General features: G+C 33.8%; 1 protein-coding gene across 2 annotated transcripts in view; it reads left to right on the top strand.

Annotated features, from left to right (window-relative positions):
- The window catches only part of LOC132702875 (kielin/chordin-like protein), a 118071-nt gene that overhangs the window by 70677 nt on the left and 27275 nt on the right, over positions 1 to 20119 (top strand). The window contains exons 1-2 of one of the 2 annotated variants that reach the window (XM_060671720.1): positions 6581 to 6725; positions 12917 to 13008. Coding sequence is in view for 1 of the 2 variants with exons in the window: in XM_060671719.1 (XP_060527702.1) it covers positions 12917 to 13008 (92 nt within the window). In the remaining variant the exon portion in view is untranslated. Of the gene's footprint in view, positions 1 to 6580; positions 6726 to 12916; positions 13009 to 20119 lie in introns of those variants that run through there. The other variant, XM_060671719.1, reaches the window with a different exon arrangement.

Genomic DNA, 20119 nt, shown 5'->3' on the forward strand with positions numbered 1-20119 from the left:
CGGACATTTCCGGGATTTTACCCCACGGATTTTGGAGCAATCGGATGTTTTCGGAGATATTTCCCACGCTTTGAATTGTGACGTTTGTCAATTCTGACGGTCATGTCAGTGAATGTATTCATGTTGTTTTACGAAAATGTACCCAAAAACTAACGGTCGTAGAAAAAGTATAGTATGAAACACGTTCGGTAAACTTTTTAACTCAATCGTTTATTAAAAACTCGTGAGTCAAATGCCGTTTACCGCACTTGTTGCATAATATACTATTTCCTACTTTCATTTGTAAATTACCTCATTACACACCGATCTAGCGTGCGGAAAGCGTCACTTTACCACGTCAGTTTCGTTTCCCACGAATCCGAGCCGAGCCACTTTGGACATTTCCGGGAATTTGCCGCGCGGATTTGGGAGCAATCGAATGTTTTCGGAGATATTTCCCACGCTTTGAATTTTGACGTTTTTCAATTATGACGGTCATGTCAGTGTTTGTGTTGTTTTGCGAAAATGTACCCAAAAACCAACAATTTCACTCGTTTATTAAAAACTCGCTCCGCTCGTATCAACTAAACTCTTGAGCCAAATGCCGTTTACCGCACTTGTTGCATAATATACTATTTTGTACCAAGAACATAAAAAAAGTAAATCAGTTAGGACGCCTATGGGCAAGAGAAATGTTTTGGAGAGTTGCTTTCGTACGACAACAAAAGAGACTTGTGTTGTCTTGTGTCCATTTCTTCGGCTACAAAATTTGGGTCAGAAGAAACTGTTACATAATAAGTAGTAGGTGGTGAATCTGGCACCATGCTCAAGGCCGCAAGCTCCATCGATGTTTAGTCATCGTTGTGACATCTAAAGAATGAGGCCATTGATATCGCTTTCGCAAATTTAGACCCGCAACGCATAAGGGATATCGTGCGATTATCATGTCCCGTCGTTAGCACATTTTGTGAAGAAATGGACTGTCTGTTTGTTATAATTAAAAATTATACCCTTCGACCTTTAAAATATTGGGTCATTTCTCGGTTTGAGTATGCTGCCAAAGCTCTATTACGTGTTATATCTCCTTTAAATGCTTTAGAGCAATATCCTGTGCTATATCTGATATTATGACACACTGATCTCTAGTACTTCTAAGATAATATGGTTATTTCAATTTACTTGTTTCATATGAACCGGTTAGCAATCATTGATGAACTGTTGGCAAATTATTAAACGGCGTACCCATTTTGTTTCAAGACTATTGACTAATACTAACTTGCAAATAGATAAAAAATATCGCTTCCAAGTTTGCCGATTATTTTTGTCAGATTCAATGTTAAAGTACAACTTATTTTTGAAGTCTTGATAATTAAATAAATGATTTACGCGCTTCTCCTTACTTCTTCTAAACTATCCAAGTACTCTCTAAAGCCGATAAAAATCCAATTAAAAGCCAATTGGCAACATGGTCGATGAGCCAGCCGGGTCAGATATATAAAAGTCGTCAACCTTCTTGCGGATTCCCGGCAAGCTGTGCTTAAATGTCTCATTGTGATGCGATGTCACATGTGCCGGACTAGTACCAAAGGCCAGCGTCTTTTTCTTATTGATTTTAATAAAAGCGAATTACTTTTTTCCTGCACGGTATAATTGGTTTTTTATTGCATCAAACGGGCTGAGCCTTTATGGTGAGAAAACCGCATTTTTTTCTGTTAGAGCGTCTCAAACATTTATTTCATCCACGATTAAATACGCGAGACACCGCTACGACTGTTGATCAGAAAATAGGTACTTACTAGTAGAAAGAGAATTCTACAAGCTCCAATGTATTGGGAGATTGAGTAAGAAGGAACTTATAGAACAATGGGAAGTCCGAAATATTTTTGGAATTGTAAAATTGAAATTATTAATTTGAAGCTGAAGAATATTCAATTCAATGTTTAACCCTTTGAGGCCCAACTTTTTTTTTCTTTTAAAAATTAACTTAATCCGTTCAATTCTGGAGATAAAATTGCTCTTGGAATAACAATTGATAGTTCTTTGTTTTTCGCAAATCTGTCGGGACTGAGGTTTGACAATAAAACGGGTGGACAATGAAATGTTTTTTTGATGAATCAACTTTCTTGTTCATATATAACTAAACCATATGAAATTCGGCAAAACAATTTTTCTTATCATTTACACTCAAACCGCCATTGTACCTAAAAACAGGACAAAAAATAAAAATAAATCTCTCTTACATTAAAATTTCCTATACCTGGGATTCGATGGCATTGATTTTTGGCATCTTCTTGAATTTCACACGATTAGTTCATATGCGGAATTTTAGTTATTGGCGGGTGTTCTAATTTCTTGTAACATGTTACTGAAGCACCATAAGAATTGCTGCGAGTCTAAAATGTTTACGATTTATAACCTCAGAATGCTAATAGACATGACACTTCTTGTGAAGTTCCGTCTTTCTGCTTTCCTTTTGATGTACTTGTCATTGAAGGATTCATATAATTGCTTGCTTGCTTAGCTTTCTATTTTACATAAACTATCTTATCTTCCTTTTCATCAGCTGGGCAACCTTTTCGTCCACGTTTTACCGTGCCAGAACAGTAAATCATTTCTAATTGTAAACTTTTTTTTCTACTCCCGTCTGTAAAATACTTAATTACACATCGATCTGGCGTGCGAGAAGTGCCACTTTACCACTTCAGTTTCGTTTCCCACGGATCCGAGCCGCTTCGGACATTTCCGGGATTTTACCGCACGTGCTTCGGAGCAATCGGATATTTTCGTAGATATTTCCCACGCCTAGAATCTTGACGTTTGTCAATTCTGGCGGTCATGTCAGTGAATGTATTCGTGTTGTTTTGCGAAAATGTACCCAAAAACTAACGGTCGTAGAAAAAGTATAGTATGCAGCACGTTCGGTAAACTTTTTAAGTAAAAACATTTAAATTTGCGGTCTTACGGTGAAACCCGTGGGACAAAACGAGTTCAACCAATAATTATCTCGCCACAAAACTTTGAGGTCATTTTCCTCGAAATTATACTATATTGTAGTTCAATTTTCCTAGAATTAGTTTTTACATCTGCCCGTTCTATACTTCTTCAAAATTTGTCTATGTCAGTCCTTTATCTCCTTGCCTTTTTGAATTAGATCTTCATATTTTTGTTTTCAAATTGTCCTACTATTACTACCATTTATCATGGGCTTCTCATTTTTTTGGAACTTTCAACAGCACTGCCGCATAATATCGTGTTAACAAGACCACTCAGCAGGCAACAGGACTTGGTTCATGTATCCAATCTCCCGAAGGTCAGGCATCGGCCCGATCGCGGGTACGGGTTGTACACTGAAGTAGCGTGCATGCAGTCGCTATTTAATTCTAGAGATATAAGTAAGCATACTGAAAAAAATTTATAATGGTCTCTCTTTAGAAATATGCCTTAGTATACGATTTATTGCATCCCGATAATGTTCCCGCGCCGTATCAAATTATGGACTACCGAGCTCGTCACTCTATCTACTGATTTACAAAATCCTAATATAAAAATCAGATAAGATATATAATTAAAAGAATTTCGCGGAACTGAACTTTTGTAGGCTTTATATTCTCTAAAGTTCAAACTCAAAAACGACAAACTGAATATTGTAATGAAATAGGGAGACCAAGTTGTCCACATTTAATTTCAAAACCGGTATTGCGCGGTCGTCTCCATATTGCTCCATGGTTCATTTTATGAAAACACAAGCAACGCTTGAAATATAAGGAAGAAATTGAACCCATCAGGAACAGGAGAAACGAGAGTCACTTGTTTACGTCAAACACGACAAATGCAATTTTTTTATATTTCAAATTTTCACGACGCAATTGTTGCACTACATGCGTGTGTCGTATTAGAGCCGCACCTGGAAGATCGACCAAGAAAGTTCTGTATATCTTAAAGTTGGTTCTGACTTCGATGCCAATAAATTTGCTAGGTACTGGTGTAGTATTGTTTTGCATGTTCCTAGGTAGTGATAAAGTAGATCCCACAAGGGGCTTGTAGAATTAGTTGTCCCATTCCCGCTCCAAGCTAGTTCAATCAATTTTTACATAAGGCTTTAAAATCTAGAGGAAAAATCCTCCCACTAGATCCACGACGACAATACACTTTTCAGCAAGTGACGTTTTCGTCTCTACCCGCAAAAGTTACTTTTTCATTATCTTTCGGTTTTAACATTAAGTTTTTTCAAAACAGCCTAGTAAATTCAATTTTTTTTTCAAAGAAACTTCGACAGTCTATCTACTGAAATACTATTTACAAATCTTGGATTCCTCCAGTGTACGGTAGTCATGAACATAACAGACTATGAAGAAAAAAAATCTGCGTATTCTGACAAACGCGTCCTGTGGCCATCTTAAAAATGATCTTACGTCATTTATGGAACGCATCCTTAAATGTGCTATTATAGGTTCTTCTCTATCACAATTCGATAAAAAGTCAGTCTCCTCTCACGGCTCTAAAATTCAGGTATACCAAAATCCAAGAATCTAAAAAATCAAAATGCTTGCCTGGAACATATTTTTTCTTGTAACGCTCAAATTTAGGAATAAAAATCCATGAATAGCTTTGGGTTCCTCATTAACACCACTCATCACAAATATATTTTTGGATGCTTTTGAGAAGAAAGCCCACTCTTTACACTTTTCATTTAAAATCGAGAAGTTTTGTAAAAAATCCAATTTATTATTAGACTCCCTGTAAAAATGCTAAATTAGCACAATAAATTGACATTCCATTTGCTGGAGTGATCAATAATAAATTTGTGTTACCTACACCTGTGAATATATGCAGCGCCCATCAATAAGCTGCAAAAATATTTCTCCGGTGAAGTATATTTGGTTCGTATAATTAATTCATTTCTAAATAACACACATGCGTCTAATTGGTTGACACGCATTAATTTGTTTGGAACACGCACCTGTTGCTAATTAAACGAGAAAAATGTAACTGTCCGGTGTTGATTAAGTGTATTTGTTAATTGATTTTGAAAATTTCCTTTAATTTGATTAGGCCATTAATCTCTATACGTGGAAATCCAACGCCAGATATTTGGAATTAAATTGGTTGATTGTCGACGTTCGCTATTGCGTAACTGTAAATCTATTAAGGAGCGAACGCATTAAAAACCGATTTTCAAATAAAGCACTGTGCAGCGGCTTTGCCTCCGTCGTGTCATGCGGCTGAGAGTAAAAAAAAACAAGAGATGCTAGTAGACTAATAAATTATGTTTTTTTTTTTCATTTGAAAACATTTACTGCCAGCCTAGCTATTACACTATAGTAATATTGTGGAAAACGAGTAATTTGGTTTGGCAAACATAACATAAACTGTTATTGTTTTTTTCTCCTTAACTTGTGACATTAACTTGTAACATAAGCTTTTACTTTTACCTTTTTTTTGTAGCAGCCAAGCTTGGAATTTAATTGTACATGTTTCCTAAGTTTTTATGTAAAAATGTAATCTGCCGGTGAAATTCATAATAAATAAATAAATGAATAATGTAAATATGTACTAAAATTAGTGCCTTCCAACAAGATTCATGACGTCAATACATCTTATAGTGGTTATAGAAAATTAAAAGTCGCACCAGAAGACGCCTAGAATATTAAAATGAAACATCAGACAGAAGTGAGATGGCGAAATTAATATCCATTGGTTTAAAAAATATAGGCGAGAGAAAGAGGCGTTAGAAGTATGCATTTTCTGTATTTTTATTTCCTGTATATCTTTACCATTTCACAGCTTCCTTGGCATACAAATATATCAAAATAATAAGATTTTGAGACACCCTGTATGATTAAAAGATCTTTACAAGAGAATTTATTGGATCGGGACCTAAAATGAACAAGTTTAAGACGTTAGATGCTAGAAGGATTCCTGTCCAGTCCTATGTTTGAAAAGATAGTTCAGTTTTTGAATTTGATGAAACACAATGAAATGGATGAAATAGAAATAATGGCGCTCTTACTTTGTGATCTACAATAAAACACATCAAACGAACAAGCAGTATGGACGAATTTTTTTGTATCCTATACCGGAAAGTTTTCAAGATTATGAATTTTGTTATACGACTTCCTGCAACTTCTAGAACTGGAGATAGGAACTTTTGGTCAACTACCTCAATAGTATTGTTTTACCAAACTCCTACGATTATTAGTTTTCGAAATATTATACCTCGCCACCACCATTAATGAACCAGCCGAAAAATTGTGGTATCCCAAAAACAACAGTTTTTCGCTCAAAGGTTGCGGCGCAAATTGAAAGAGTCCACTCGTGGCGTCGATCTGTTACTAAAAATTAGCGCATTTGGACTAGTACATGATCCATAAAAGTTTTAATAATTCATAAACGATACGACCACCGTCGTGAATCGCCATTACAGACCGCAACATTCCCCATTGCTACGATGTAAGAGAAATAATTAAGCATAAAATGTATACGATACACAAACCAATTATTACGGATTTGCATAATTAGACCCCAAGGAGAACAATGAGACATAAATTGTGTGTATAATTTTTCGATGTAGTTGTGTCCCACGTCGATACGGAAGTGATTGAATGCCTTCAGACTCGCTTTAGACTGTTACATTTGGATTAGATTTTTATGCAGGACAGTAAAATGTAAAGTAGCAGGTGTGTTTGGTCTTCTGGACGGGCGACGGTGAAACCAGTGGCTTACGCGATGATTTTCAACGCGATAAAGTAAGCTTGGTGCCTATATTTTGATCACAGCAAAGTAGTTTGTTGTTTTGTGATGATCACGTCACGCGTCACTCAGTGAATGTATTTTCGCTGCTTTGGAAAAAATTCGCTAAAAACTAATCGACGTAGAAAAAATACAGTCTGCAACACGTTGGTAAATTTCTTCCAACACTTTATTAAAAATTTTATCCATTTTTTTTATATTTTCAACTCTGGTGTGGCGAGTGTGGCAATTGTGCACTGGTCAGGCGAACGCAAAGCGTCACTTTAAGACGTCAACTTATTCTTAGGAGTGATTACATGTTTAGCTGATGATATTTTGACGTTTGTCAGTTCTAATGGTCACGTTATACCTCACTCAGTGAATATTTTCGTGCTACAAAAATGTACCCAAAAGCTAATGGTAGTACAAAAAGTGTGTATGCAAGAAGTTGGAAGTAGAAAAATCAATTCTATTTTATTACGAATTTATTTTTTAACGATTTACTGTGATGCACGTCACTCAGTGAATGTTTTCGTGCTACAAAAATGTACCCAAAAGCTAATGGTAGTACAAAAAGTGTGTATGCAAGGAGTTGGAAGTAGAAAAATCAATTCTATTTTATTACGAATTTATTTTTTAACGATTTGCTGTGATGCACGTCACTCAGTGAATGTTTTCGTGCTACAAAAATGTACCCAAAAGCTAATGGTAGTAGAAAAAGTGTGTATGCAAGAAGTTTGAAGTAGAAAAAGCAATTCTATTTTATTACGAATTTATTTTTTAACGATTTGTTACTCATTTTTATTCAACGGAATGCTAGAGTCGTTCTTAATTTGAATTTTGCATACTTTTGGATCTATGCTACTAAAGGCCTTGAGTTCAAGAATGGTTGTGTCTGTGTTGCTTTTAATATAAGTTTCTAATTCTATTATTTCATGTTGAATTACTCGGCCTATACATCATGATTTGGTCCTCTTTTATTCATTGAGGAAGGTCAATATCATTGAGTAGAAGTAATTCTGAATTAGTAAATATATTTGCATTTTCCATTCCTAATTTCTTCGCTCCTTACAGATGTATTTTAGACGCCACTGATCGGTCGCGAAGCCGAAGTTAAAAGCGTTTGTCTGTATCGCGATCAACAGCATATCGCGAGGATAATATAAATAACGCTCCGTGCGGTCTGGTGGAAAATCATGACTACTTTTTCCCACAGCAAAACGAGATTTTATTCTGAATGGCAAGCGTAGATTGCCGTTTTTGCCACGGCTTCGATGTTTAAATTGTTTCTTCACAATAAACAAGTACTCGTTCAATATCGAATTTTTGAATTTGTTGCTTCCTGTTGTGAAATTGCTACCAAGAGCCGTAAGTTAAATAAATCCAATGGTAATATTAAAATTTGGTTATTTATTATATTATATTTATTACATTTGAACGAAATCTGTTAGGAACAGCACACTGGCGCTCACTGACATCATAGTCACTTAAAAGTTTAAAATGTAGTGGGTGAAAGAAAAACTATTTTTTTTATACATATTGCAAAATAGCAAGATCTCTCTGGGTTTATTTATTTCCCCTAATGTGCTCAAAACGAAGGAGAGTTGGCCGAATATCATGGTATCAAGTCAGCTAAACACAGTGTTCCCACTTGAAAGAACTCAATAGGATAACTAGAATTGTCAGATTATTTTCAGCGTAAGATCACGTGCAATGGATTTGCAGTCAAGAAGAATCAGTCCATTAAATCAAATTCGTGACTAAAGTTAGTTTTGAAATGTATACATTGTGAAAGCAAGTAGATGGGGAACCAAAATATCCTACCTTTATCTAAATATATTACCTTAATCAACAGGCATATCTGTTAAAAAAAATATAATTTAACAACGAACTGTCTTGGCAGTTGATCCTAAAATTTGGACCGAAAAGGAAAACCACTCGCATAAACAGGTTGTTCCGTAAAAGTTTTGATCAGCAACAATCTCGCGTTGCTATCATACTTTGTTTTGTTCATTATTTTGGGCAGGATTTATATTTAATAAAACGGATTATAAGCAAGAATGCGCAAGTAACAATACGAAATTCTTTGCGTGAAAGTCAACCGCCGCAAAACACCTGGCTCGGATCAAACGAAATCTAATGAATAGAAATTGTAATTATAAAGTTTGGTCAATTAAGTGTCTTTGAAATCGGTTGCCCTAATCGGTCATTGTGCGATAGAACGTATTATTAACGCATAATGGTGTCTATCAGCCGACACGTGCAACCATTGAAATCGAATTTTCGGAGCAACGGAAGTTTCTGGGTTCAATAAGTTCCATAAGATGTTTTTCTTCGGCAGCGGACCAAACAGTTCCAAATTTTTATCCAACAAAGCAAAATAATTTACAAATTTCAAATATAAGACAAACGCAATAATCCCGAAATGCAAATAGGACTTTTGTTCGGTGCGGTAAACGGCAATAAACGAGTGAGTTAAAAAGTTTACCGAACGTGTTGTATAGTATACTTTTTCTACAACCGTTAGTTTTTGGTTACATTTTCGCAAAACAACAAGAATACATTCACTAACATGACCGTCAGAATTGACAAACATCAAAATTCAAAGCGTGGGAAATATCTCCGAAAATATTGCTCCCAAACCAGTGCGGTAAAATCCCGGAAATGTCCGAAAAGTGACACTTCCCGCACGCTACATCGGTGTGTAATTAGGTATTTTACAGACGGGAGTAGAAAAAATTATTTTCGAACATGTTTCCTCTTTTGTGTGGCACTTTCCCAAACTAAAACTTAAATTGACTGGTCAAAAATTTTATCTTATTATCTATATAAACTAATTATGTATTATATAAAATAATATAATAATAATAATAATAGTAATAATAATAATAATAAATAATCGTTTATTGACCACTTATAAATACAAAAACGTATTTTTGAAGTCAGGAAGAGCACAAACAAGATAAATATATTACATATAAATAGGTAAACCAATGTAACCAGAAAGTAAAACTTTGTACACTCTAAGAATAATTAATTTATAAAATAACTGTGCTTGGTTATAACAAATTCGTTTATAGAATAGAAACAATGCTCTTCAAAAAACTTTTTTGATAATTGTTTGTATTTTTTAATGGAAAGTCGTTAACATCAATATTTTTGGACCGAAAAAGAGTGTTGACCCTCGTCGACGTTGCAATTCCCGCACCTAACAACTTGCAGAAGAAAGAACGTGAAAAAAGAGAAAAATACATACCGTTAGCGGATGACATAAAACAGACATGGCGTGTCGATAGGGTTTACATTGTTCCTATAGTGATCGGTGCAATGGGAGAAATACCAAAGTCCCTCAGAACCAACCTGACAACACTTACCGTAAAACCAGGCGCCTACTTTGAAATGCAGAAGTCTGTGGTACTAACTAGCTGCAATATAATTAGAAGAGTTCTTAATCAACCTCAACTTCAATAGCGCACATTTCATGTTTTGCTACTCACCTAGCCGACATGAGAGGACTCCATCTTCCGATGAAAAAAAAAAAAAGATAATCATAATATAAAAGAATAACAATAATTTCAGTGTAGGCAAAATTAAGACACAACCATTTTTAAACTTTGGCAAGGTTACACTAAACAAATCAATTCCTCCAGGCTGTTGAATAGCCTCTACAAATATGAGATAGGGGACAAAAATACCAATAGTTTGTATGATGATAGTCAATACTAAAAAGATGTGTTTGTATAGCGTTTCTTGCAGGTGCATTAAAGTTAATAGCAGATAGAAGTGCAGAAAAATAAACATGATTATTCAATAGTTTAAATCAAAGACCAAAACATTTTTAACGACTTCCAAGGTTCGAATATTATATATAATATTATAATTAATTTCGTCTTCTGTTCTCTTGTCAATGAGACTATGTAAGTTCTGCTCCTCACCACAGAAATCCTTCAAAATTCACAGCCAACACCTAGTAACTTTCTAGTCCTATTACATACAATATCAATGTGCCAAGTGAATGTTACAGATCTTTATGAGAATGAACTCTAAGTATTAAACAGTTAAACAGTTAAACAAATAAAATCTGCACCCCCGAAAGTACAGTACATCTGTGGAAACGACAATTTTTTCGTTTTACATTTTTACATTTTGCATTCTGCCTTTTCATCCATTACAGTAGAGTTAGGCTTCCTTAGTAAAATTGATATGTTCAAATTATCATACTCTTTACTACAATCCGTGCTAATTGAGTCAACTTGAGAGCCACTCCCAACAACGGTTAGAATATTATGTTGATAGATCATAAAATTAGTAGGGTCGATTTTCCCTTGACAGAGGAGCCTTTTTGAGCCTGCGTAAGTTGGTGAAATCTTACCAGTAACAATTGTTTCAAACATTTTTGGAATCACAGAAACTATGCTGAAATGCCACGAAGTTATTGACGAAGCTTGTTTGAGTATAAAACTTAGTCGTGATTGATTGACATTTTATCTCTTTGTTATGCTTAAGATGCAAAAGGTTCAGTTCATAAAAGTCACTTACCACGATTTTCATATATACATAACCAACGTACTTAAATTCGACATGTGTTTTCATAATTTTTGCTTTAAACATGACCAATAACAAGTACAAGTAATTGATCTTGGTGGGGTTCGAGAGACATTTTGAACAAAACTTGAACAAGTAAACAGATAATATCAATTATTTAAACACAGTCGATATGTTAGCAAACACAAATCATATTGGCGTACTACTTGTACACAAGTACTTGAATGAGTTATTAAAGTTACCTTGGAAAAGGAGGTCGACCATAATATTCGCTTAGATATTTGCGCGGTAGCGGTCAATATTGATAACCTTAAGATTAGCATCTCGAAAATATATTTCTTTAAAGTACGTACCCATCGCAATTTCCAACCGCAAGAAATTTATTCGCTGGTTTCCTGCGTTAAAGGTTTCTATAGCGATAAATATCCTCACGGGCTGAAGTGAAGTTTGTTTAGATACAAATTTACTTTATTTTGTTTTAATTTTCAAAGCCTACGGCTTAGCTTGACCAAGATGTTGATTTTCCAAACGGGATGTTAGCTATAGAAAAATCAGTGTGGAAAAACATTGGGATGCTTATTTAATCTGTGCGTGCGCGCGTCACTTCAAACATCCCGTCTAAAATTTCATTGCAATACTACTTCGGGATACCCCAACATTTAAAAAAAAAGAAAAAATACATGGCAACGTGATTAATTGAGTATTAGAAAGTGTTCAACAGATTCTGGAATAAGAGAATAAAATAAAAATAAATAAACATAATAAAAGAATAGGTGTGGTGTTTGTTTTACAAATTACAAAATACATTAACTTTTATATATTTTTAGATGATGCCTTCAAGCTCGAAAGTTGAAGACACCAACCTGCTTTCCGTAATTTTGATTTAAAACCAATTAAATGAGAGTTGTTGTTAATACTCTGCTTCTGTTTATGACGTCAATATTAAAACATCCACCAAAACTACAAAATTACCAATAGAGCAAAGTTTACTTCGATTATTCTTGAATCCTCTCTCCTTGAATCTTTTATTAGATAATGCTAAAGCAAGATAGACTAATTAATCGAAGATTAAAAATGGGCATAATTATTTTTCTAAGCCGTCATTATTTGGAAAATAAAATATTCTTTGATAGCACTTCACCTTAATTCTGATTTAAACAATTAAATTTGGTCTAGTTTTATTCGGTGACATTTCTGACCGCTATATTATTGGCTAACCTCCGCCACTTACAGATACAGATAATAATAACCTCTACTTCTCTGATGCTGTAAAAATTGATGCTCCGCAGGTGGAATTGATATTTACTGACGTAAAAATGCTTCATTCAAACTTATTATTCAGAGATAAAAACATATGGGAATTTGTTTACACCTTAGGCTAACATGAGGTTGTTGATGTTGCTGAGTCGGCTTCCTCGTCAAGAGTAACATAGTAAATGTCTTTTCAAATTTGAAAATAGGACACAAGGAAGTTTCTATTTCGAGTTGAAGACTTAAATTGATGTACCCAGTTTGCTTGTAATTATTTTTAAAGAATCGTCGTAGGAATGTGAATCGACCTTAGGCATAACCTATACTTTTTTACGTGTTTCTAAAGAAACTCATTTGTTTTTGAAATTCTATTAATTTACATGCGATCTACAATCTAAGTTATTTGTTCCAGAGGGCAAGAGAGCGGCATGTTCAAACGAAGGAGAACCAGTGACTTTGGGCAGAATTATCGATAGACAAAAATGTTTTTCCTGCATATGTAAGGTAATAAACTTAAGCAGTAAACATTAAATTTGCATGTAAAGTCGAAGGCCTTTTGCTGCCGTCAGCTATTATCGAGTGTTATCGTGTCACATTTTTTTTGACTGCCAGGTGAGCTTTGAGCATGGAGAATATTGACTATGCGAAAAGTTCTTAAAATGCCGGAACTGATTTTAAATTTTTTGTAGGAGCTTTCGTTTTTCTTCTGAAAGTGAAGTCAATAATAATAATCGGTCTTCCTCTGAAAAAAACATTTACATTTTGTGACATTAACAGCGAACATGCGACATAAAAGTTTCACGTTTTTGTTTAATCAGGTACTAACGACGCTCCTTATTATTACAAATAACACTGCTAACTTTAAATGATATCCGCCAAAGAATGTTCGAAATATAAAGAAAAGGAAGCTTTATCACACTGTACTTTACTTAATAATAATTAATATGTATATACGTCATTTATTTAAACTAGCCGTTTGCGAGATATAATTTTGCTTAAATTTGACGCACTAAGATTACTTCAGCATATTTAGAATACTTGAAACTATTGAAAATTGTTATACGGACGTTTTTCTATAAACGAGGTTATTTAATGATATTTGAAAGAATTCTTGCCTTATACATATATCAAAAACGAAAAAATTAAGCTATGGGACCTTACACAAAAACGTAATAAAATAATGAACTGAGGTGGCTTCTACTTGATGAAAATCCATTTATCAAAATAAATAAGAACTAAAACTTCCGATTTTCACGAAATTATATATTTTTACATGATAATTGTTTCGACAACACCGTGTCTTTATCAAAGGTCATCATGTCACATTTGATAAAGACACGGTGTTGTCGAAACAATTGTCATGTAAAAATATATATTTTCGTGAAAATCTGAACTTTTAGTTCTTATTTATTTTAATAAAATACACCCAGCACAATGAAAACAATATAAACAAATATTTGAGGTACTTTCCAGGAATGCTTTCAAGTATACTTTCTTGATCACTTCAATAAGAAATAAATAAATACGAAAAATACGTCGGGAGATAAAATAGTCAATAGATGCCCATTCCACCATATCAAAAATATGATTGCCAGATGACGACCTCGTCGAGTTCAGCACAAACCTAAATAGAATCAGAGAGGGGAATTGAAAAATGATTGAATTGTTCTAAAATAATTGTGAATTGCGCACAGGTTTCTACAGCTGGAGCTGTTTCTTGCCTCAAACTTTCAGCGTTTTCTATTTGGTTCTCGTAGCTTCCCCTATATCGATTTTCCTTAGGAGATCTACATTTTCTCTGTGGTTAGAAAGGTCCCACTCCATGCTTTTACGTTTTCTCAAGGCAGTTCTCGATAGTAGTAGTAGTAATATTTCTATGATCTCTCTTGCTTAAATTTATTGACGTTTGAAATAATTTCTCCACATTCGTGGTGCTGTATTCTTTGTGATTTTGCTACAGGTTTAATGGATTATTTTATCATTGTTTCAGGTACCAATAAATGTTGTTTTAATGGTTAGTTTGGTCGATATCTCTTTAGTACTTTATTTTAATATAAAACATTCCATAAGTCTGTAAGAAAAGCTTCATCAAATTGTAGTGTGAGCCGCAAAGAGACCATCACCTTCTGTCTTGCTGTGATTAAATAACAGAATCAGGGAGTGTCCGTTTGTGTGAAAATATTATGGCTAAGCATGATTAAGTTATGCAATATTTTCAGAATATTTCCTTCTTATCTGCAGCACTTTCTAGAACGAGGATATCATGCATTCATCAAACGTTTAAGCAAAATGTCAAAAGCCGGATTATATATATATTTTTTTACTCCATACTTTAAAATATCCAAGTATACACGGATCAAGCATGCGAAAAGGTTCACATTTAGGTTCGATACTAACCATTTCCACAACTTTAGTTCCGAGTTTGGGAGATGATATTTTGACGTATCAATTCTGGCGCTTACAATTCACCCATTGTATTCGTACTCTTTTGCGAAAAGCTATCCAAAAACTAATGGTCGTTGTTTATTAAGCACTAACTCCGCTCGCGCCAAATAAATCACATTTGTTCTACTATAATATCTAGTAATTTTTCGAATATTTTGCTAGTAGGCAGTTTTGCAACTAGTGCTTAAATACCAGATTTTAAAAGCTCGAGAATTACGTTAAAACTTTCTAGAAAAAAATATGCTTTAAATGACAGCAAATTATTTATAACGAGCTCGGTATATCGGTTGGTATATTGATCGAATTATACCCAGGAACTATTTTGAGCTAGTTGGTTCGGAAATTTTCCTCATTCCGCAGACCCATAAAGTTAATTTAATGTTTGTAGTAATAAAATACATAATAGTAAATTATGGCTCTAATTATTATTATCGCATGTAATTACACCGTTCGGCTAAACCATTCTATTAATACCCACTTCATGGGTGATAATATTCTTAATTGGTTTTTATTGGCGAAATATGTATATTTAATGACAGCGCAACTATTTTTGATTTTGAATAGATCGACATTATCGACGAACATATAGGTAGTATATGGGTGTATAATTGTTGTTTACTGTCGCCAAAGAAAATGCTGCAGGTTGTTTTATTGCATATTTTTCTTTAGAATCTGTAACAAATACTCATTTAAATTCCTCAGTGTAGGCACGCACCAAAGTATGGCTTTGAAATTTATTTCTTATTGCATATCATACGTCTTAACTGCGCAATATTAACAATAAGATATCATGTGTGGTATAAATTGAATTTTTCAATAATTACAAGATATGTTGAAATTGAGCAAAGGTATAAGGTAAAAAGTATTTAAAATAATTAAATAGATTGATTCTCCCATTCTTTGACTTTGTATTTGTGTGTATGTGATTCATGGCGATTTACTATATTTATGGAACTAATGTCGTTTGAGAAAAAAGTGTTATTAAGGTCATCGACCAAAAAAAATTCCTCGAAACATTTTTTAAATTCTTGTCTTCACTGCTCTTAGGCTCAATTGGTATGGTTCTATAAACTAGTATATTAAGCAAAATTTTGCTAATGCTTAATAAACGAGCGAAGAAGTGAAGAAATTTATCAAAGTTTTGCATACCATATTTTTTCTACTAGAGCGAATATATTAACACACGTGTGAAGCGACCGCCATAATTGGTAAAAATTAAAGTGGTCATTTCTGCGGGGACTCTTAGAGCACGGACCATTTTTTTATTTAACACTTTTCCCTGAAGGGCGCAAAATAACTGCGGAAGCAGAAGTTTTTTTCGGTTTGACAAAATTTGGCAAACTGTGTCTGGTTTAGCAAAGTAAAGGCTAATTTTAAAATAAAATAAACAGCCATGTGAAACTGATTTTTTGGATTTTACCACAAAATTCTAGATAAAATGATATATTTATTTCGTCAATTTCGAACATTCGACTAAATTTGGAATACAAAATATTAAAACTACTGTCGATATCTTCATTCGTTTCCAACTTATTGCCACAAGAGTATTTATAGGCGAATTTATTGAGGAAACAATTTAAATCCATGGCCTGCATGCCATAGAGAAATAAAAACGCATTATTATGACATAATACTTATATATACTCAGTTACATATATATATATATATATATATATATATATATATATATATATATATATATATATATATATATATATATATATATATATATATATATATATATATATATATATATATATATATATATATATATATATATATATATATATATATATATATATATATATATATATATATATATATAAATATACACTTCAAATAAAATGCCCTCTAGCCAACTTTCTCTTACGAAACTCTCGAATGACAATGATTTTTCACAAATGGTAATTTTTGACAGTGGCCCAGATTTGATAGAAAATATGTTGTATTGAGCGATTATACGACTACATTCAATACGTGTTTTTGCCATAAACATATAAGTTGTTTAGCCTATTTTACTGCTTCAATATTATTCTAAAATCTTTTCAATAATTTCAAATTTCGCCTAAAGTCCACCATTATTTGCCGCCTTTCAATAAAAGTTAGTAAGACAAAAAACACAAAGACAACGTAATCTTGGCATATATCGTGGCTCTACAACGGTAAAAATTGATGCGTCTGATGATATTTTCGTACAGAAGGGACTGATTTCACGCGCATGCTTGAAGAAAATCTTACACTTATTGACGATCTGTCAGCGGCCATGTTGCTTGTTTCTTCTTCTTCTTTCTACTGCATATAGACATGATTGTCTGTTTTTCTTCCCATCTTTGCCATCATCCAGTCATTTGGGAGGTTTTTGCTACTTTTTTACCTATGTCTTCCAAGGCCCCTTCGTCCATACGATCAATGTGTTCATTGCATTTTATCTTTCGATCCAACACCCAGTCATTGAAATTATGTACCCCGCACACTCGCCTAATATCTTCACTTCTTTCCCTATGCATGAGTTTTTTTTCCCGTTATTCTGCGAACTATTTTCATTTCCGTGGTTTCTACTATTCTTTTTGTTTTCGCGGTCTCAGGGTTTTTGCTGCATAGGTGAGTATAGCTCTAATAGCAGTTTTATATATCCGGGCTTTTGCTTCAGTTCGGATGTGTTTATTTCGTCAGATGGTACTTTTCAGATATGCTGTTGCCCTAGACGCTCTTGTAGTTTGGTTCCTTACTTCTGTCTCAGCGTCTCCGTATCCAGCGATATATATATATATATATATATATATATATATATATATATATATATATATATATATATATATATATATATATATATATATATATATATATATATATATATAAGCGGTTTGGCTTGACCTTCACGCGTCTCGATCGCTATAAACATTTTTCTTTTAGTTTTTTGGGACATTAAGTCATTCCATAACACTGGTGTAATTGACGTATAACAATTTTTCCTTTATTAATTTTGTTAAGTACGCCCACTTCGTCTCTTCCGTCCGATGTTATAGTCGCTCCTACGTACTTATACTGGTGTGAGTGTAAATCTTGTCCGTTTATTCCAATAGCCATGTACTGGTTTTTTCTCCATATTTATTTCCAGGCTCCATTTCTTGTATTCTCCTGCAAGCTTTCGAAACATATAGTTTATACGATATCATCATCTTCTGCTAATATTACTTGATCATCTGCAAATAATAGACTGTAGATTGACTCATTGTTCATCATTACACCCATTTTACTGCATTTTCGTTTCCACTCCTTTACGGCCTGATCTATGTAAATTTTAAATAATATACAATATCCCTGTCTCAGACCTTTATTTTCCAAAAGTTCTTGAGAAGTTTCTTTTCCAATTTTTACTAAGCTTTTCGTGTTATGATAGAACTGTTTCACTGCCTTTATGTACATAACTAGTACTGCTTTTCCTTTCAAAGCATCCCATAATTTATATATCGCCACGGTATCATGTGCCTTCTTCAGGTCTTTAAATATACCTAAGCTGTAATTCTCTCGAGCAAGCTATAGTTTTTTCGGCTAGTTGTTTCAGGCAGAAAATGTTATCGACGCAGGATCGTCCCGCTCGGAAACCACTTTACTCTTCTGCATCTTCAATTTTGCTTTCTATACGATTTTTCAATAAACGTCCATACAGTCTACCAATAGAAAATGTTACACTTATCCCCCTGTAGTTTTCGCATAAATTTTTGTTTCCTTTCTTATGAATGGAGCTTATGTGAGCTATTTTCCACTTATCCGGAATTTTTTCACCTTTCGGATATGTATGAAATATGGATGTGAGCGTACCTATGACAGCTGAGGGAGACGCCTTTAACAGTTCTCCAGGACACGATGCTTTATTATTTTTCATAAATATTAATGTATATTCTACTTCTGTCTGTGTAAACTCTGGTTCCTCGATGTGTGTTGGATCTATTATTTTTGTCTCCTTTTTGTTGGTCTTAAGAGATCTTAAAGATTTCCAAGCCTGCCTTGATTTCGAGCTTCCTATGCTTCTGTTAATTTCATTGCATTTATCTTCCAGATATTTCAATTCCTAAATATTTTAATTTCATTTCCTGTTGTATTATGTTGTAACAGGAAAGTGGTGCGTGTTTGATCTTCTCAAATTTTTTTTCGTACTGCTTCATGCGCATTTCCAGCATACCCAGGGCTGAATATTTATCGTGGCCTTTGTTATGAAAGCAACGGTAGGCAATATCACTCAGGTCACAAATTGTTTTAAACATTTTGGAACTCCAATAATTTCTACTATTAAAAGTTCTGTCATAATTGGGTTAACGAGGCAATAATTGTTGGATAATATACTATTTTGTAATATTTAATAACCTATTATTTAACAAGGCTTTCCCACAAGCCTGAATAAAAAAACAACTACAACAAAATACAGTATTTTAGTTTAAATATGAAATTTTATGTTATGGTAAATTCGAAAATTCAAAACGGTAACGATCGTGATCATCGACCGAAAGTCAACAACGTCTTGGTGGCATACTCGGAATTCCTCACATATCATCGCGGTAATTCTACACCGTCTGCTTTTATAGGAGTTATTAATTTTGTTTACGAATTCTGCAACTGGTTTTACCACTATCGGCCTCTATAATGAATACACTAGCCAGGCTATTACAGGTTTTATTAACCATTGTTATATTGCTAAAATATAATATTACACTTTTTACTCGTGCCGAGGCTAATCAATAATTTGTTTGTCACCATGTTACTTTACCTGAAAGGTTGTAAAAAAACGATTATGTCAACTTATCACTGTCTGATATTTGATGTCCGACGCCTAATGTTTGAGTGTCAATTCAAACAAACAATAAAATTGCACTTCTTATTAGAATAGCAGAGACTTGTCAAAGACCAAAATCGGACTTAAGTTGACGTAACAAATATTTCAGTTAAATGAGAAAAATTGACGACTTAAAAAAGACGTCACTTAAATTACGTCATATATAAAATTTGGTGATTAATGATGTTTTTTACGACTCACTGCTACCTGGGAAGTTATATACCCAGTCCTTATATGACAAGCAAACAGTTTCATTATTCCTTTGTGAAAATTTCCATTCTTAAAAGGGTGGTTATTGTGTGCAACGACATCAACAAGATATAAATCCTTAATTCACAC

The sequence above is a fragment of the Cylas formicarius genome, unplaced genomic scaffold, assembly GCF_029955315.1.
Source record: "Cylas formicarius isolate icCylForm1 unplaced genomic scaffold, icCylForm1.1 PGA_scaffold_6__28_contigs__length_40554024, whole genome shotgun sequence".
In the NCBI taxonomy this organism is placed as follows: Eukaryota; Metazoa; Arthropoda; class Insecta; order Coleoptera; family Brentidae; genus Cylas; species Cylas formicarius.